This window comes from Kwoniella dejecticola, chromosome 1 (genome assembly GCF_000512565.2).
Source record: "Kwoniella dejecticola CBS 10117 chromosome 1, complete sequence".
Taxonomy (NCBI): domain Eukaryota; kingdom Fungi; phylum Basidiomycota; class Tremellomycetes; order Tremellales; family Cryptococcaceae; genus Kwoniella; species Kwoniella dejecticola.
In genome coordinates, this window is record NC_089301.1 from 2,141,662 (window position 1) to 2,162,062 (window position 20,401).

At 47.7% G+C, this 20,401-nt stretch overlaps 5 protein-coding genes across 5 annotated transcripts; 4 read left to right on the forward strand and 1 right to left on the reverse strand.

The window, feature by feature from the left end:
• Positions 1-760: 760 nt before the first annotated feature.
• I303_100794 (uncharacterized protein) lies at positions 761-3,202 on the forward strand (the record flags this gene model as incomplete). The annotated part of the gene is made up of 5 exons (XM_018404164.1): positions 761-1,028; positions 1,131-1,242; positions 1,298-1,414; positions 1,475-1,579; positions 1,666-3,202. 5 exons carry the CDS (start codon positions 761-763, stop codon positions 3,200-3,202), a joined length of 2,139 nt encoding a protein of 712 aa, XP_018266818.1.
• Positions 3,203-3,770: 568 nt separating this feature from the next.
• On the forward strand, positions 3,771-6,740 carry I303_100795 (pre-mRNA-splicing factor CEF1; the record flags this gene model as incomplete). The annotated part of the gene is made up of 7 exons (XM_018404165.1): positions 3,771-3,773; positions 3,833-3,916; positions 3,985-4,092; positions 4,154-4,581; positions 4,658-4,691; positions 4,764-6,557; positions 6,627-6,740. 7 exons carry the CDS (start codon positions 3,771-3,773, stop codon positions 6,738-6,740), a joined length of 2,565 nt encoding a protein of 854 aa, XP_018266819.1.
• A 414-nt stretch (positions 6,741-7,154) lies between these two features.
• Positions 7,155-9,054, reverse strand: I303_100796 (uncharacterized protein; the record flags this gene model as incomplete). Its single annotated transcript, XM_018404166.1, has 3 exons — positions 7,155-7,845; positions 7,940-8,268; positions 9,016-9,054. The coding sequence occupies 3 exons, from the start codon at positions 9,052-9,054 to the stop codon at positions 7,155-7,157; spliced, it is 1,059 nt and encodes a 352-aa protein (XP_018266820.1).
• A 5,767-nt stretch (positions 9,055-14,821) lies between these two features.
• I303_100797 (uncharacterized protein) lies at positions 14,822-17,208 on the forward strand (the record flags this gene model as incomplete). Its single annotated transcript, XM_018404167.1, has 4 exons — positions 14,822-15,209; positions 15,289-15,686; positions 15,746-16,483; positions 16,549-17,208. 4 exons carry the CDS (start codon positions 14,822-14,824, stop codon positions 17,206-17,208), a joined length of 2,184 nt encoding a protein of 727 aa, XP_018266821.1.
• Positions 17,209-18,880: 1,672 nt separating this feature from the next.
• I303_100798 (uncharacterized protein) lies at positions 18,881-20,091 on the forward strand (the record flags this gene model as incomplete). The annotated part of the gene is made up of 8 exons (XM_018404168.1): positions 18,881-19,060; positions 19,126-19,161; positions 19,256-19,297; positions 19,411-19,479; positions 19,574-19,645; positions 19,708-19,746; positions 19,831-19,853; positions 19,977-20,091. The coding sequence occupies 8 exons, from the start codon at positions 18,881-18,883 to the stop codon at positions 20,089-20,091; spliced, it is 576 nt and encodes a 191-aa protein (XP_018266822.1).
• Between the last annotated feature and the right edge of the window lie 310 nt (positions 20,092-20,401).

Here is a 20,401-nt window from a genome sequence, read left to right on the forward strand (position 1 = left end):
TTTTCGCGTCATCAGGTCCCACAAGACGATTCGCACCCATGGACGTTTTCTTCATGTTGTGAACGGTCTCTCGGTCACGCGACCGAGATCTTTCTTGGTGTTTGAGATGAATCTGGAATACAAGGGGAAGGCACGGGCAAATTCTTGGTGTATCAGCTTCTTGGAGGTCATGATGGCCATGGACGGAGGCGGAGTCACCAGTGGTGCATAATACTAATCGTAAGCGTAAGCAATCGAGAATGGGAACGGAATGTCCTTTGTACAAAGGTAGTCAGTCAATCAATCCCGGTCGCGCAGTATACCTTTTAATGTGAATATGGATATCATGCAAACGGTATCGCCATCCGTCCCCCCTGCGAGCTCCCATTTTGCAGCACCATTTGGGAAGACACCCATTTGGACCACTTGTACATGTATGGACTGGACGTCATACAAAAGAGATCAAACTGAATAAAGAGAAAGACAAAAGAGGTTATCCGCAGAGACGCGTTTTATATTCCCAGGGAGCCCTCCTACGGTCTCTCACCGTACAAAGCATTTTTGGGATCGTATTGGCTTTTTTTTGGTGTCAACAATAACCCTGAATTCATGAATATTCACTCACGTCCTTACTCTCGCATCGGAAACAACTCAGCATACCTTAACAACTGGCTACATGATTTCATCATAATTACTATCCATCTTTCACATCGAGCATCGTCCAGACACACGCACATTCTCCACGAGAGTACTTGGAGACGTGAATGAAGATATAGTCAAAATGAAATCACTTAGAAGGTCTTTGAACAACAACAATCAGAATAACCCATCTTCGTCCTCCTCCTCGCCTGCTCCTTCTCCTCCGTTGCCAGTCGGCAACAATGCACAGCAATTTCCGCTAGGTCGACCTAGTCAGAAGGTAGCACCTCCGCAGAAGGTCATCAAAGCCTTGGAGTCGCATCGGAGTACGAACCCGCAGGAGCTGAGCTATAACAAGGGGGACTTTTGGTATGTCACGGGAGAGAGAAATGAATGGTTCGAAGCCCTGAGTGAGTACACTCCCCGTCCCGCTGCCTTTAACCCATCGTCATGGGGATGAGAGGCATCAGTAACACTGCAAGAGACACATGCATCTGACCGTCTGCGACCAGATCCTTTGACCGGATCCCGGGGATTGGTACCCAAAGCGGATTTCGAGGAGTTCGTGAAAGGTGGACGACATCCATCTGGACAAAAATCGATAGATCAAGGTAACTCAGGAAGGTAAGTCCCACTGTCATGTTTATCGGTAGAAGGAAATATTGATGATGAGCAATAGGCCGTATACCCCGTCTCAAGGACACCTCTCTCATACAAGCGATCCTCGTTCACCTCCCGGAACCAATATATCTCCTCCCCTTTCTGCTGACAGCGCTCGATCGAGACCAAAGGCTCCGTAAGTCGTCCGGATCCCAGCTTCCGAGGTGTCAAAGCTGACGTGACATTAATGAGGCAGGGTTTATGCTATCGTCCAATATGATTTTCATGCTGAGCGACCGGATGAACTGGATGCTAAGAAGGGCGAACCGATCGTGGTGATTGCTCAAAGTAATCACGAATGGTGCGGCATTCTCTTTGTCTCTTTGCACATGCTGAGTCTTCGCAGCCGTCCAAATGCTGAGCTGACGGTATTTTTTCATCCACCAGGTTTGTAGCTAAGCCTATTGGTCGACTGGGTGGGCCCGGGCTGATTCCGGTAACTTTCGTGGAAATCCGTGATCCGGTTACGGGCAAACCAGTAGATATGAACCCTAACATGGTACCAGCGGTAGAGGAATGGAAGAAGGCAACAGCGGATTACAAGGCAGCCGCCATCCCCTTAGGTCGATTTGACATTACTCCCGAACAAGCTGTCACGAATTCCCCTTACGCACCCGCTCAATCGTCAAGCGCGGCTAATTCCCAAAGCTCTTTGCCTCGGACTGGATCGACAAACTCTGTGAATCTACTACCTAATGCGAACGGCAGGATAAGTCAAGGCACACGACATACATCCAACCCTCCTTCTCAGAAATCGGCAGAACCCGTTTATAAACCAGAACAAGATGCCATGTTCCCCCCAGGCGAATTGACATCTCTCGGTGTGCCTTCTTTCCACTACGAGTCAGGAAATTACTGGTTCCGAATCCATGTCAACTTTGTTCCGGACGAACCCTCCGCCCCTGCGTATACACTGAATCTGTACAGGACGTACGAAGATTTCTACGATTTCCAGATCAACCTATTAGATACATTCCCTTACGAGGCTGGACGATCAAGTAAACCTGGAGAAGAGGATCGCACGCCGCCAGAGAGGATATTGCCCTACATGCCTGGTCCGGTCGATGATGAGATAGATGATGAGTTGACGGAGTACCGGAGAGAAGAACTAGATGCGTATGTCAGAGCTTTAATAGACTTGCGGTCCAGACAAGCTGGATATATCCTTCGACATGATCTCATCCGGACATTCTTCGCTGCCAAATATGGGGACGACTGCGAAGCTATACCGCGAGAAGATGTCATGGGAGAATTAGAAGAGCGTTTAGCAGAAGTTACAATCACGCAAAGCCCAGCAGCTGAATCGAGTCTTCAACACCAGCATCAAAGAGGACTATCGGCAGACGTCTCCTCGAATAACCATAGTAGATCCCAGTCCTCGCAATCTAGGCATTCTCAAAACCAGTCATTGTCGATCAGTCAACAGCAGCAAGATCGATATTCACCTCAACCGTATTTGCCTGGCCACCAATCCGCCAATAGGAGCATTTCCTCCCGGGGGGCATCACCTTTGCCGCCAATCGATACTTCGTCAAGCAGTCGGCCACCCTCAAATAGCGGCGTAGGCATGGGAGCAGGTCAGAATTGGACTAATGGTGGAGGAGCGGGACCTTTATCTGCGAATTCGTCGAGTACACATCCTATGCCTAATTCAGCGGGCGGTCAACCTCCTTATATCAAGATCAAGATATATGATCGTGCAACGGATGATCTGATTGCTATCCGGGTCCATCCTTCTGTGTCGCATTCCGAACTGTTTGAGAAGGTTAGAGCTCGACTGGGACCGAACATCTCGTCATTGAGATACAGATCGTCGATGGATGGCGGAAACGCGAATTCAGGATACAGGGAATTGAGGGATGATAGAGAGCTGAGGGAATGGATGAGAGCAGAAGACCAGAAATTGGTGTTATATGCCGAGTAGCTGGGTATGGGATAGGACGATGTGTGGAAGGAGAGGAGCGCCATATGAATATGACGACAAGACAGCTCCAACTGATAGGGGCAGTGTAGTGCGCTCGGACAGTATGGGCAGGAAATTTGATGCGGTAGAAAGAAGATCAAGAAAAGGTGTATGGTACTTGTAGTAGACGGAATCATCATAGTAATTAGATCATCTGCATCCATCTCGGGCCTATCTACTGCATGCAATTCTACCAGTAACTCATACCGTCCACAATGGATGCCAGAGGCAGAGACAGCAGCATGCATGTCATACGGAAGGTTTCGACCATTTGACCAGGTAGCTTTGTGCAAGTGCCACATTGCGCTTGTACCGTAAATTTCCGGATCTGTACGGTGAGCACCCTGCACGCGAAGGGTATGGTGATGCTAGTTCATGTTATGACAACGACAACGCTTGCTTGAATATGCATCTTTGCTCAATATCATAGATCACAAGCTAAGCAAGAGCCGCAGCTACAGCTACAGCTACAGCGTCCTACCATTTATCTAAAAGTTCGCAGAGAGAGGGACTCCGATCCTCTGGAAGAATGGTAAGCCCAATTGGCCAGTCATGGCTAAATCAATGTTGGCTGACCCGGCGGCAATATAGGTGCGAATCATCATCAAAGGTGGTGTCTGGAGGAACACAGAGGATGAGATATTGAAAGCAGCCATCTCAAAGTACGGAAAGAATGTGAGTCCCAATTAGTGCAGACCGCTTGCCGCCAACGGCAAGCTGATGAAACTTTGCTTCACTATTAGCAATGGGCTCGTATATCGTCTTTACTCGTCCGTAAAACCCCTAAACAATGTAAAGCAAGATGGTACGAATGGTTAGATCCTTCCATCAAGAAGGTCGAATGGTCAAAGGTCAGCCAGCTCACTGTACTCTTCCAAATGCACATATAGCTAATATAAGTTACGGTCATAGACGGAAGATGAAAAGCTATTACACCTCGCCAAGCTGATGCCTACTCAATGGCGTACAATAGCCCCTATAGTCGGACGTACAGCTACGCAGTGTCTCGAGCGATATCAGAAATTACTGGACGATGCAGAAGCGAAAGATAACGAGGAGCTCGGACTGGGTGATGGGGAAAACGTGGATGCTCGACCCGCGGCAGATGTTAGAGGGTTGAAACCTGGTGAAATTGATACCGATCCGGAGACCAGAGCTGCAAGGCCCGATCCGATAGATATGGACGACGACGAGAAGGAGATGTTATCGGAAGCTAGAGCTAGATTGGCGAATACTCAAGGTAAAAAGGCCAAGAGGAAAGCTAGGGAGAGACAGTTGGAAGAAGCACGAAGGCTGGCATTCTTGCAGAAGAAAAGAGAGCTGAAGGCTGCTGGAATCAAGTGAGTCGAAGGGATTGATCTCCATATTCTCTTCGATCTTTTACCGATGTGCAGGAGCTGACGCGGTACGATCTAGCTTGCGGCCTAAGAAGAAGAAGAATGGTATGGATGTAAGTCTATTTCTCAACAGAGCTTCTGTGTCTGAATCATGAGTGCGACAAGCTGACGTCGAGAGAATATAGTACAATGCCGATATACCGTTCGAGAAACAACCTGCTCCTGGTTTCTACGATGTAGCTGAGGAAAATGCCAAAGTCTATGCTGCGCCTGTTGGACAATCACTACGAGCGTTAGAAGGAAAGAGAAAGCAGGAGTTGGAAGAATTGGAGGAAAAGAAGAAAAGGTCGAAGGGCAATGATGGAAAGAGCAATCAAACTGCTCAATTTGTCCAAGCAAGAGAAGCACAAATCAAAAAGCTGAAGGAACAGGAGCAGATAATCAGAAGGCGGAAATTGAATCTACCAATGCCTCAAGTAGGCGAACAAGAATTAGAGGATATCGTAAAGATCGGTCAAGCTGGTGAATTAGCTAGAGAGCTTGTCGGTGGCGAGGGATCCGGCAGTAAGGCCACTGAAGGATTGCTGGGCGAATACCAGGCCCTGAGCCAGGCTAGGACTGCTAGGACACCTAGAACAGCTCCTCAGGAAGATAACGTTTTGGCTGAAGCTCGAAATCTGCGAAATATGATCAATGCCCAGACTCCTCTATTGGGCGATGAGAACACACCTTTCCACGGTGGCGATGCGGTCGGCACTGGATTCGAAGGCGCAACTCCTCGCCGTGGTACAGCTCCCACTCCCAATCCTCTCGCTACACCCGCTCGAGGTGGCGTCATGGCTACCCCTCGAACAGTGGGCGGGGTCGGTGCGACGCCTTCACGAACACCTCGAGATAATCTCAGTATCAATGATAGGGACTCATTCTACGGTGAAACCCCTCGAGATGAAAAGCGACGTCTAGCAGATGCTCGACGAGCATTGAAGGCTGGATTCGCTGCTTTGCCCAAACCCGAGAACAATTTTGAGCTTGCCGAGACTGAGGAGGATGAGGAGGAAGAGGAAGAAGCGGTGATACTCTCCGAAGAAGACGCTGCTGAGCGGGATAGACGATTGAAGGCTGCACGAGAATTGGAGGAACGATTAGAGCTTGAGAGGCGAAGTTCGGTGGTCAAGCAGAGTCTACCTCGACCCATCAACGTCAACACGTACAAGATCCTAGAAGAGCTGAATTCTGTGGAAGTTGATGCCGATTCCGTCATGGCTGCTGCGTTTAGACTAGTCAACCTGGAGGTCGCTATGTTGATGAAGCACGACTCGATTGCTCATCCTTTACCTGGTACATCCACGCCCGGGGGTACGGCTTCGGACTACGATATGCCTGAGGACAACCTAGTCTCCGCAGCCAAACGAGCGATTCACGATGAGTTAGCGGGTACTTTAGGTCTGCCAGGCGCCACGGATGATCAACTCAAACTTGCAATCGGCTCTAGTCTGCTCGAAGATGGTGGAGACGATTTCGAGAAGATCTTCTCATCGAGTTGGTCTTCCTCATCAATCCAAAATGACTTGATCTTTTATCCGATCTCAAGGAAATACGTCGAGAAATCGAGTCTGTCACCTGAAGAATTGAAAGAATGTTATATCGCTTCAGTGGGATTAACGAAAGAGAAAATCATCAATGAAGCTACCAAAGCCTCGAAAGCCGAGAAGAAGCTGGGCAAACAGTTGGGTGGATATCAAGTCATAAATAGCAAACACAAGAAACAAATAACCGACCTGATGGAGGAGATTCAACAATCTCAGAGGGATTTGGAGACTTTCACCATGCTTAGAACGCTAGAGGAAGCTTCCGCTCCTGCGCGATTGGAGAAGATCAAAGAGGAGGTAGAAGTCTTAGAGAGGAAAGAAAGGGATTTGCAAGCTCGTTATGCGGAATTGAATGATGAGCGAAGGGAGAGGACGAGCAAGATTGACCAGGTAAGCTGCTTCAGCCACCGAACCCGCTATGCTCTGGCCATGGCCTTTGCTCACGACGTTTATCGATAGCTCGAGGAAGATAAGCTTGTCTTGCAAGCTCAAGCTGCCTTGGATGCGCAAGGTGGCGAGGACGAGACCGAAGCTGAAGCTGACGGCAACGATGTGCAGATGAACGGAGATTAGGTCATGGGTGCCGAAAGTAGTAGCTGTCTCTTATCGCATACCATGCATTGTTGTCATCAAGTGGTCGTTGAGAGGCTGATCAGCTGGGCGATATATTCTCGTTTCTTTTGGACATCGAATTCGTTGTCGAAATGCAGACCATCCCACAACTAGTTGTCTTGAATGCAAGTGCAGTGCAGATCTTTTCTGTGCCGACTGTGGGTATGTGATGTCCTCGAAGGGAACGAAGTGATAGACGCATGTTTATATTTTTATACATCTTCAAAGGTTCGACTAACCCAAAGCTATGACGATGATATGTTTATATACATCTCCAAAGGCTCAACTGAGCCAAAGTCATCGTCATATATATACCTCTATGCTCCATGGCGGTGCTGCTTTATGTCCCGCGACGCAATCCTGCGATATATACGGTCATACACACCATTCGTGATTGATAGGCTCCGCAGTCCAGTCAGCCGCAAGTAGGGCATTTCCTGCCTCATGATCTCCCGCTTTTTTCATATCTTCATCGGTGCTCACATCTTCCTCGTCGGTCACTTCTGTCCTTCGTTCGGGGTTAAAGGACCTTCCAACCCATTCCCAGTCATGCTCATTGTTTCGAGTGTCCCAATCGATTAAACCTCGTACTGCAAATTCCCGGGCGTCTCCTGCAGTCTTAGTGAGTACCAAGCTCAGGATCTCGGCCTGGAAGGATGGTTGAAGGCGTTCCACGAGATTTCGGAATCCGTCGAAGAGGTTCTCAGAAGCGAAGGAGAACGATGATTGTTTGGCGAGTCTTTTGAGAGCTATCTTCGCCAGCCCCACATCGTTCACGTCAGATCCGAACTGAAGAAGCCACAGAGCGTTCTTTCTGGGATGGTTCTTGCTGAGCTTGAGAAGTCGTCTTCGGACCTCGAAATGTAGGTCGTCGCATCCCGCATAATCGGTGAAGCGGAACAAGTCTTGCACTATGTCAACATCGATCAGAGTCTTCAACAACGACGATGGACTTGATACGTTGATCAGATCGAGAAAGGTTTGTATGACTTCGGCGGGGAAGGGGATTGGTAACGGCGAAGAGTCGTGAAGTTGAGGCTCGTTGAGCATATTGGCGAAAAGGGTACTATATGTATGTTCAAGACCCAGTCAACCTTGCGCACAGTGTATATCTCGTCCAATACGAGATACAACGCCTCTCGTCAGCGTTTGCGACTTACCTTGCCTTTCTGAGTCGATCGCTGTCTGCCTTGAATTCGACACCATCTTCAGACACGATACTGATCATGCGACCCTGACTCTGGTAAAACCAATGCTTCTCGTATTCTGGCTCCAATCGCAGGCCGGCAAGTCTCGCATGAAAAGAACGACTGGTTTCGGCATTTTTGTTTTTGTTCTTATTCTTCGACTTGTACTTCTTATATCTTTTCTTGCCTGAGGTAGCTCGAGGTTCTTCTGGAGGAAGTGGTACCTGAGCAGGATCGATAGGTGCACCGTCCGCGGGCTGATGTACGGGGGTCTCGAGCTGATCTTTTTCCCCCACCGCGTACTGAGAAGGTCGAGGACCGTTTTATACGTTTCCGAAGCTGAGATACGAAACAACGAGTGAAGGAAAAGCAGGAAGAAGGAGAAGAGGAAGACGCTGAGCTGAGCTGACGAGACGTCTATGGTATCATCGAATCCATCATCGACCGACCACATCTATGCGCACTGACCGCTCATGTAACGCCGGTTGATGTCATTCCCATCACTCATCATGAAGAGTACCTCTGAGCGCAGGTTGATGTATCAGCGATCAACACCCATATTCTCTTTAGTCGTGTCAGTCAGTGTGCGACGTCAACTTCAAATGCAATCAGGCTGATCAGTATATCTTCCTGAAGGACAGGTTTCGGATTTGAGTTCCGATTACAATCACTTCGTGCTCCATCACTCGATACAATCCCTTCCTGTCATCTGCTTTCTTTGTGGTCTACTGATTAATTCCCCTGAAGAAATTCTCTGAGGATCAGTCCCAGTGAGTTCTGCCCAGATGGGTTTACTCGGTGAAGTTAGCATGGTCATCTATCATGTATCGATCTTATGAGCACCAGCAGCCTACCAAATGATGACTTGTAGCAAGTAGCATGTGCGGTTGGAGCAGAAAGCTGAATATCAAGGTAGGATCCTAACGAGTCTATAAGCGCATCTTCGGCCACGACGATGCAGGAGCGGATAATGCTCAACCACGAAATAAAGAGGTTCCAGGCTTGATCGTACCTTAGACAGGGTTCTCTTTGTCATTACTCGCACTGACCCTTCTTTCCCATGAGTCGTTTTGTGGAGCGACAGACATGGCGAGGTGGAGGCTGAGATTGGACTGTTGATGGTGACTCAGCTATGCTGCGGGCTGGTTGTGAGGCTTAGCAAGTCACGCACGTCGCCGTTCCACTTTGTAATTGACTCAAAACCGTGTGCGTTGATTGCAAACTGCGCCTACGAAAACAGCCATTTTCTTGATCTCGAGCGTACTACCTTCTGCGGCCGTAGAAGGACTAAAACATCGAAGACATGGCATGCTGAACTGTCGATCAGATTTTGGAATGGGGTTAGAATAACATAAATGAGATTTTCAGGGAAAAGCCAATAAACGGGAAGTGAGACGGAACGAAACCCTGTTGACGCGCTATGACACATGTTTGAACTCTTTTTCTCCGATCAAGGAACCGTGCGGCAGGAATAAGCTTTGGTGTTTTCGTTCCTATACGTTTGCTTTCTCTTCCTTTTCCATTCCCTTCGGTCAAACCAAGATAAATCACCCGCGGTCGGCTTCAACATTTCTTGAGCGAGAATTACTACATCTCTTAAAGAGCGGTCCCGTGATCAGAACTCAACGTCGATCCCTGAAAAAAAGTGAATTGTTATTGTTGCTCGGAAACGATCTATGCCAGAAGATGGGATCTTGATCGTTTCCGGTGGCGTTAGAGACCCACAAGCCGTTCTTATCGTGTCTTACTGGCATCTCTCGGTAATGTCAGCAGAACAAAAGCAGGTTTCGCTCGATAATGCAGGTGAGGTACTTGGCAAAGAACCGGCATGCCGCTCTTGTGCTTGGCGTATCATCACTATACTACGTGCTGTGCTGTCATGAGACGACAGAACGTGAAAAGCGATCAACCGAGATGAGACGAGATGGCATGCCGGAACGCTTGGTCAGCGCCACGTCTACGCTTTTGATCGATAAGGAACCGGTGACTGCACCCGCTCGGAGAGGGCGGATCTTGTCGCATGAGATGGAGACAGACGACAACCATTGCATATAGCGCAGTGCTGTAATCGTAACAGAATTCCCTCTCGACCCCCTGTGCTGGAAATGGCGCAGCATATCGACTGATACGATGGGGCGAGCAAAGGATAGGACACGATGCTCAGGAAAGCTTATGAGATGCGTAGATCAATTCCCAAATCATTGGAGCTGTTCGTTTCATAAGTGCCAGGTCTAAAATGCAATAGATACCCTAAGTACGATAGAATAGGCGATCTAGATTCAAGTTAGTTAGTTGACAACCCTATCAGGATGCAATCATTTGTCGAAAGGTTCATACGTTAATTCGGTCTGAAAAGCGATGTTCCTGAAATCTCGCAGAAAGGCATCTTTACGCGAGAAGTTGATCAAAAAAGCATTTTTGCATCGTCACGATGGCCGATCGACTTGACCCGAACCCCTTACGATGGGACGTTCTCAGGGAAGATACGAGATTATGACTGAACAAGACTGTTACTTCTGGGAAAAAAGGGAAATCTAATTGTAATTAACCTTTGATGGAGTTTGACTTGATTTCCCAAAACCAAGGAACGGAGGCGTCATCGTCAACGTCGCCAGGAAGTCGTCACAAGGAGAATTCGCTCCCTCGTTCATCGGGTCCTGACTATGAAAGCGCAAAGACCTCTTCAAACCCCTCCGAGACGAGTCCGCGGGCCAGAATCGACAGTACCCTACGTGCGTGATGCTATATGTGCATATGTACGCTCTCCTCGTGAGATCTGAAGGGACGGGATGAGACAGCACTGTGCAATGCGATGCAACGCAATCCGCAGCTCTTGCTGCAGCTGGTGATGGGACGAGGAATAATACAGTTTGGAACAAGCACTAAACAGAAACTCTTGGTGTTGCATCTAGAACGGATTGGGTTGTCCCATCGCAATGGCAACGCAGTCTCACATGCCGAGATATCCTTGGGATTGGGTCATCGACGTGACGTCTGATTCATCTCACACCTTACACCTCACATCCTACGAGTAGAATATTGCTATGTGCCTTCGCAGTATAGGATGGGAAAATGGTGACTCGTCGCTCGCAAGGGCACCGCCCTGTCCTGACCTGTCCTGTCCGCCGTCGATGGACGGATTCAAAGACACAAAAGGCAAAGACAGAAACAAAACGCCAGGAATAACTGACTAACAACAAGTAACCTTTTTGTGATCTGCCCCACTCCGCTTTACTCAATTTACCCTAGGGCCCGTTAACGCCCAAAAACCAGACCTAACAAATCATGATGGATCCATAAAATCGAATCGTTAATTTAAATCTCCGAAATCTCTTTCCCGTCAGATTCAGGGGATTTCGCTTTTCGCTCTGGTAAAAATCAATTCACATCGTAAGTTTGTAAGCGGGGGGGATTTCGCCGGCACAAGAACAGAATAAGAACGAAGACTAAGTCTGTTGCACTTAGACCCTTGACCTGATTAACGTTAGTACAAAGCCTACGTGATACGTTAACTAACGTTACGATAACTGAACTACGCTATCCCTTTGGGCCCTTCGCAGTGACCCTAGCACAATAATCAATGATAATCGTCACAAGGTTTGAGTGGCAAACTAAAACCAAAATTTCTGGCTTTCTACCGGGATGCATCTTGCTGGAATGTATCAATCGACAGGAATGTATGATACGTGGACACTGCATTCTGGTGGATATGCTGAATGGATGCGACGGTGTGATCTTCTCCTTTTGTCTCTCTGTATGATTGACCCTCTTGAGACGACAAGTGAATAACGACGACCTTCCACGTCAACGTCAACAAGCTTCATCAAGGACAGGAAGGAAGGAGGATCTGCGGGGCCCGTGCGATCAACCTAAGACGGGAACATACAGTAACACAGCACGAATCCTTTTGTGCCAGATCACTTGGACATACAATAGTAGCGGATACAAGGAGACACACAAGCCTCAAGCCAAGTCCTTGTGCTTTGAACGGATCGACTGAATCCGCTCTGCATTCGCACCCGCTTCCCTTGTCCTTTTGACAATCCATGTCGAAGCAGTCAAGCGATCACTTCCATCACCCCTGACTCGACACAGCTTTCAAGAACAATAACCATAACATCAGCGTTTGCGCGATCGAAGGCGTTACCTTTAGTTATCAATTAGCTCTCGGATGATTGGAATCAGGCCAATCGAATCAAGGACCAAGCGCAGTATTTCCTTGGTGTTGGAGGCTAGGGCATCAGTAACAGTCCCTTCGGAACATATACAGTGGCTTGCTCGTCACGCCAACGATTACGACGATCTTTGGAAAGGTTATCATCTGTCGGTTAGAAGGAGAAGGAGAAAAAGGGTGTGCGATCAGGTAAGTGCTTCTCCAAGATTGCTTCTACTCTTTTGTGCGCGTGAATTGGCATATCATCAACTTGATCGGGCGTCTTCTCGGTCACAACGCAATAGGAGAAGCTAAATTAGAAGCTGATTTGGGAATCCGTGGATTTGAGGAAATGTTATCATATATCTTAGACTGATTACAACTAATAACAATAGGTTCGCACAATCACTCAACCTCCTTTCTTCACCTCGGAAATACCCCTTCACTTTCTCAAGTCCATACTCCTTGAGACGTACAGGAATCATCGCGCAGTCCAATACATCCCTTTACAGGACGTCCACTCTGGACCTTCCCTTGTTGATTCGCTCCTCTCACTGCAATTCCGCAAAATCGATTTCGAAATTGACATGCAATATCGATTGCCCCACCTCGATCCGATAACGATCTTCTTCTCATTCGCACAACACAAATCTTCGAACAGCATCTATCTATCGCTATAAGAGCTACAGTAGAAGCACGAAACAGTTGTTAGACGACAAAATTAGCGCCTGCGCCCAAGTCAATCACACACTGATCTTTCACTGTCAGTCCGCTTGATTCGGCTTCGGAGAATTCCAACATCGGTTTTAGGTAGTCAAGGAGATAAGAAACGCCAACGCCACCCACCCATCCATTCATCCGCTCGAGACTTTCACAAGTCACAAGAGAACAGAAAGCTCTTGGAAGGGAACCGAGACATCGCACACACCCCCATTCACCCGTTCGCTAGATTGTCATTTATAGCAAGGCACCATCAAAAGTAGCAGAAACACACACACGCACACCGTCAACAAATTTCGGTATCAACAACACCGAAGTCGGTGCCCTGGACAGGTCAGTGCTGTTTCAGGGTGTGTGGTATTTAGTCATAAGAACGGATCGTCGTCATCAACATCTCCGTTGGTCACCATCACGGACGCTCGCACGGTGATATATTAGTGTATCTGGTCGTTGTGTGGAGCCGATAAAGATTGCCTCTTGCCTTTCAATCAGATAGTGATATAGAAAGGGTGTTTGAACGGAAGGATATTGCGAAACAGATCAATCGTCACCCTCAGCTTAGCTTAGTTTCATCGTTAACATCAAGATCAAGATCAAAATCGGAATAAGAAAGACGCACCGGACCATCAAGACACTAAATCAACGCTCGATACAAGTTTCCGATCAAAAGAAAACACCATTAAGTGAAAGATTGATTGATTGCCTCCATCAACAGAAGCAGCAACATCAGTCAACTGCAACCACATTCTCAACATACACTTGTGATACCCCCATTTTCGTCGCGGTCTGAACGGGAACGGCGCTATAGCCTCACCTGGTACCCTTTCGCGAAGCTTTGAGCTTCCAGCTTTCACAAGATCATCGCTTCGTGACACATTCCCTGTCTCACACTCAAAACAGGCTTAACCGTCGTCACCGTTCCTTCGTCGCATCAACGAATCGAAACGAGGATCACAGCGACCGTGTGCCCGTGATCACCAATTGAACACGATACAAATATACTCGAACTTCAGTTCGAGAATTCCACTTGTCTCTTCTTATCTCTTTCCCCATCATTGGAATACATAGATAAATCTTCACTATCCAATTCCCGAGAATTTGTCGTGCGATCATCGATCGAAAGCAGTGGAGAACCTGCAAGTCTCACGTAGACCGGGCGGTGATACGGCTCGCTTCCGCCTTTGAGGTTGCACAAGCGGTGAGTAGTCAGTCTTGAAATATGGTTCCTGTCTTTCTCAAAAGTTGTTTCTTTCCATTCAAAATGGTTGTCGTTGGGGATTCAACAGTTTTACGAAGGCAAGAGGTGAAACTTTATCTTTGGCGGGAGTAGTACATAATTCGATTCAATTGTGTTATTTGCCACCCAACAATCAGTTTCGCGTGAAGCTGCGTCATCCATATTTCCATCAACTTTGATCATCTGGAATCAACCATTTCAATCTCAGTCAACTTTGTATTCGTCCTTTTGACGTGTCGCTCACTATAACAATATTCGCATCATCGGCGAGGATCATACAGAGGATTTGCGCTGATTCATCATGAAACCATCAATCAGATACACGAATAGTATCGAGGCTTTACCTCTCCCGCTGAGACATCCACACCCAACTCTGATCAGCATCGCATTCATTCAAAGCACACTCGACTGGCATCGCCGCTTGTTTCAACCTGAAGGAAAAGTGTCACAAGTACGACTATCTTGATCTCACCCGGTTTTCGTTTCGTCTTCTAGAATAATACAGCATCACGACACCTCATCCTTTGACTTGCTGCATACCTTCGAGTCGCATAAACTATCTCCTGTCCGAGTTACCGGTCTCACAAAAGCAAGCGACTCGTAATCGCAGGAGCCTCAATTTCACAAGTGATCTCTGAAGCAATCTTGCCACTCATCCCACATAAAAAGACCCACTCATTGCGCAACACTCGCCCCTGTGTGCATCATCCTCATCAACAGGTCAAAGCTCTGATATCATTTCCTGATGTGTGTCGATTATCGAAATTGTTTTCCTTCTTCCTCTCGATTGACTCTTTCCTCCACTTCAACTCCTCCGACGTTGTACTACGATCAGATATCCAACAACGACGGATCGGTAAGCGAGCAAGAGACTATCCTCGAGTCACCCTCGAACGCAATTTTCAATCATAATCACAACAACCCCCCTCAATTCTTGATCAACCAAGACATACAATATCCGTTATCTGCGAAGAAGATAGGCAAAAGGCCTGCATCTCCTACACTGGTCACCCCAGCTTTCTCACCATCTCAGATACCGTCAAAAAAGAAGAATAAGATGGATATGAACATGGCTAAAACTGGCTCGATAGCCGCCCAGTCGGCTTTTCAGACTCCTTTGGCAACTTATGTTGGTGAGTATAAACTGTCTTCCTCATCGCCTCCATTTTCAATCAGGGAATGTGCGAAGGGCTGACGTCGGACCAATACTAGCTCAAATGGTAGTATGGCTGTGGTATGGTGATTTTGCACCACAGGCAGATCAACCACCTTCCTCACCTCTGTCCCATACGCACATCCCGAACGATCCCTTCGACGTGAACCATGCTACCTCCTCGCATATATCAGCTTTGATGGTTCACCCTTCACCCGACTTCGGCAAGTTCGTGACACGAATGCTGAATGTCACGTCAGTATCCCACAGTGTCGCCATCATTGCTTTGTTATACATATATCGCCTGAAAATGAGGAACGGGTTCTTCTCGACACCTGGAAGCGAGCAACGACCATTTATAGCTGGATTGATGCTCGGCAATAAGTATCTGGACGATAACACATACACAAATGCTACTTGGGCAGAGTTGGCTGGAATGACATTACCGGAAGTCAACGTAAGTTCTGATGCCTTCCTCTCAATCACAAGCTCAGCTGATCGAAGTCCGTATCCCAGAAAATGGAAAGCGAATTCCTCACCGGATTGAACTATCAGCTTGGAGTCTCCGTGGAGGAGTATACAAGGTGGAAGAACCTCTTAGATGGATTCATGACATCAAGAGCACCACACAGTGCTACAACTAGGCACATCAGACATGCTTCCAACGCAAAATCACCGCTCACGATGGCGATACCAATCACCCCAGCATCAATTCCTCCAATGACAACTACTCATCGAGCTCGATCCGCTTCTCCACCTCGCATCGCACCTCCGCCTATACATACCGCGAACTACGACTTCCCGACTGGATACGACCATGCAAGGAAACGATCTGCAGTCGATGCTTCCATGCACGATCCATCAACATCTGCGGCGATTTACGAATTTCTGCGATTACCTAGTCGCAAAGCCGCTTTCCAACAACCTTTACAGTCCACTCAACATCTCCAGCCAAACGTAAATGCCGTTCGAGCGAAACCGACATCTGTCCAACAAAGCTTTGGCGCTTCAACGGTACGATCAAGCTCACTGAGTAGGCAAGGGGGAAGAATGGCTCAAGATGGCCAATCATACGGTAGAAGGGGTTCACATGGGCACATCTTCCCAACTCCGATGGGCTACGTTTCGCACCATGTTTCACCTATCGCCGTTGATGATCCCACATTCATGGCTGGCCCAACAGAATGGGACGGAGGCAGAGCGTTGTTAGCTCCATACGAATGTCAGCCTCAACCCCACCTTGTTCCGCCTGAGGTGAGTGAATTTCAGCTATTCGCAGTCATCCTAATGGTATGTGCTGACAGATGCCCAACTTTCAGCATTTAATGTTCTACTCGCTTGCTGCTGGTACACACACCGGTATCGATGGAGCACCCCGTAAAGCCATCTTGTGCTACCAGGAACCTGATCAATTCCCTTATGCCGCTCAAAACGCACCTTACGTATCAAGTCATTACCCAGTCCCTTCCGCATCAATGACTCCGACTTACCCCTACGAAGACGTCACCATGTATGATGGAAATGTTAGTCCGCAGACTGCGTTCCCGAGTAACAACGTATATCAATATCCAGCTCCCACAGCTCCCGCAGCACCACCAATGCAGCAAAATCAGACTCAACATCAGACTCAAGCTCAATACGCGCAGGGATTGTACAATACTACATACTGGTCACCTAATCGAGTCATTCCGGAGCCCGCTCAATTCGCCAATGCTGGTCCACCAGGATACACTTACGTGCCTACACCCGCACCCATCTCTCAAGATACAATGTACAAAGCTGCGCCATCGGCAGTTCCGCACGGTGCGCCAATCGGTTTAGGCCTCGACACGACGATGCCCATGAACATGGACGGTCAGATGGTTTATACGCCTAATGGAGTGGTATATCACACCCCAACGCCGGACGGAATGATGGGTCAGTGGGCATCAAGAAGTGAATGGTCCAGTCCGCTCATGGGCGTCCCTCGATACAACTAGACCTCGAGTCGGTGGTCCGACTAATTCCAATAATTATCGATGTCGTTCTTTCATGATTATTCCTAATGTCAATACACGATACACGAGAATTCGGTTCCTTTGTTATTCATTTTTATGTTGTGATTTTTAGAATACTACTTTCATTTCCCATTTAAGTCGAGTCAAGTAGCATCAAATGACCGATCAGTCATCCATTCAACCAATCCCATAGGTCCCATAATACGCATGTTAGTAGACACGAATCAGCATTTTTGAGGTAGCCAAGTCACGTAATCACGTAGGTAAAATACATGAAATACATGAATTTACATATGATCTATTCACCTTGATCTGGCATTTGATAAGATGTATGATATGTACATGATAAGATGTGTGTACTGTTAGAACACGAATGACAGTAGAATAGTCCTGATGGAGTTCTCGAACATCACGAGAACACAAGAATCAATGGTAGAATTGTTCTTTCCTCTTCCGGATAGATGTACGGGTGAAACCGACCAAAGTGATCTCTGTGACGCCTACTGAGGAGACCAAGCTGAAATCTATTTGGGCTCATTGACGTTGACCGCCTTCCTAGTGTCAATCAAAGGACACGGGCACTACGTGATATGAGAGCTATGACGCGCTGTATCGTATCGCTTGATCGCCATATTGCTCCTTTGTGTTCCGTGGTAAGATGCTGGTGTGCTGTGCTTTGCTTTGTCCTGCGCTACCCGATGCCTCTTCGAATGGTATGGTATAGCAGACCGAGATGAATGCTGTAATGTACATGACTGTAGATTCTGGGGACTTCGATTTTTTGCTTCTTCCATCGTCGTTAAACGGATATATATATATATAGGTGAAAAGGGTCCCTCATTAGGTCTCAACGCATAATCACACCCACGCACACACACCCCGCTATAGCAATTACAACATCACACACAGATCGCCTTGATACCTCATTGCATCCGTGCTCGTACTTGTGTTATCGCATTGACCCTTTTTCCCAATCACATTCCCCTTATTTCGGCTCTTAATCTCGACTCCATCATCTCAAACACATTCAATTCAATCTATCTTGCTTGAAGTGGTTAATCAGACACGTCACGTACAAATTCTTGCTCTTTGACCTCTTTGACCTTTTCGAGCTTGACGACTCCACAACGACCCCGACCCCGACCACGAAACGAAGCACGAAGTAAGAAATAAAGAACCAGATCTTCGCCGGATCAAGCTAGATTGACTCGAATTGACTCGACTGGCACACCACTCGATCCCAGTGACATTTGCGACACTGTCCATCTTCGACTTGGTTTCATTGTGAAGCACGAAGCACAAGCACAAGCACAGGCAACATGGATCCAATGTCAATGGCTATGATGGTACGTGCTATTTTGCCACTCGCCTGATCACTGCTATGATGAATATGTTTCACACTTTGAGTTTCATTTTGAGTTTGGGTTACGCTTGGTGATGAGTAATGTCTCGACGAGTACAGTACTACGTGATTTCGATCAGGTGCTAGTTTGGATGAAATGGTATAAGAGGCATTATTTTTCAGTGGAACTCTCCTTGTCCTCCTACTACTCATCCGCATCAGCCATATCTTGACGATCCATAACGACCACTGTCCCCATTACTCATCACTCATACCTTTCCCCTCCTTTGTCTCTGTACGAAAGTGTCAACGATGTTGCCGTATTCGAAACCCCGAACGAAAGCTGATATTCGAGAATCCTCCATCAAACGCGCACTCAACGACCATTTCAATAATCTCAATCAATATACGGATCTCCATGCTTTTCAGGGCGGTGGTATGGGTATGGGTCTGGGCGGAATGGGAGGAATGGGGATGATGAACCCCATGATGGTGAGTACGGGTATGGTCTGAGTCTGATTGATGTAAAGATGGAATGATGATTGGGATCCAATAAGGGCGGCATGGGTGGAATGGGTATGAACCCGATGATGGTGCGTTGTGCTTCTTGTAGTCATACTCAACATCCCACGTCGATCCCGCAGACTAGTTGGCGAGCTCACTGACTGACGATGCTATGGACATCAGGGAGGAATGGGAGGAATGGGTATGATGGAACCCATGATGATGGTGAGCCTGATCCTCCACTCACATTGACTCAAACTCGACCACGAACAAGCTTGGGCAGATGATATCGCCCGATTGATAGGGTGATTGATGCTGATTTGATACTTGACGGATAGGGCGGTATGGGTGGTATGGGCATGGGTGGCATGGGAATGGGCGGGATGGGAATGATGAGCCCTATGATGGTTCGCTCAACTTGCTGACCTTTTCTCACCTCGCTATGTTGTGAACGATCCGCTCTTCGAAGACTGACTGATTGACGCGGATGTTCTGTTTCAGGGCATGGGCGGAATGGGCATGATGAATCCGATGATGATGGGTATGGGCGGTATGGGAGGCATGGGTAGTTACGTGAGTAACCTATATCATGCATATTCGGCGATTACATGCCGACTAATCCTCTCTCTATACAGGGCATGTTAGGAGGTGGTCTCGGATCAGGAGCATACGGGGTTGGTATCCCGCCTTCTTATACCTCTACGTGGTATTCACCTTGGATTCAACAGCTAATGTATCGTACGCCTTGGTACACTTAGATGCCAAGGTATCCGCCCGGAGGGTAAGCGTCTTCCTGCTCCGCTTGATCCCATCACTAGCATCCGATTCCGAAAGCCAACACATATCGCCCGGGTTGTACATCGCTTGACTTCGCCTGACAACTGCTTGACATCGGACCTGATAGACTCTTCGGCGATTATGGGATGGGCATGGGAGCGATGCCAGGAGGAATGATGGGAGGTATGGGCACAGGCATGGGAGGGTATGGGATGGGCACGGGTATGCCATGGGGTTACTGAGATCCCTACATGACTAGTGAAGAGGCGAAGGCGTGTATGAGCGAAATTAGCGAAGTAGTCTCAACTGTATCAGCATATGAATAAACAAAACAAGCATGAATCTGAATTGTATCTTATCCGCTTTCCTTATCTAATCTCGTTTTGATACAGAGCAAGACTAAATGAGATGTGGAGATAGCCACATCATCCGCTAACGCTTCATTGCGTATTACGTAAAGAACGCCATTGTTGTCTATGAAGCGGCAATGTTACCGGAAGCAAGGTTGTAGGTGCACCTAAGATACTATTTGCTGTTTGTTGCCTTTTGCGT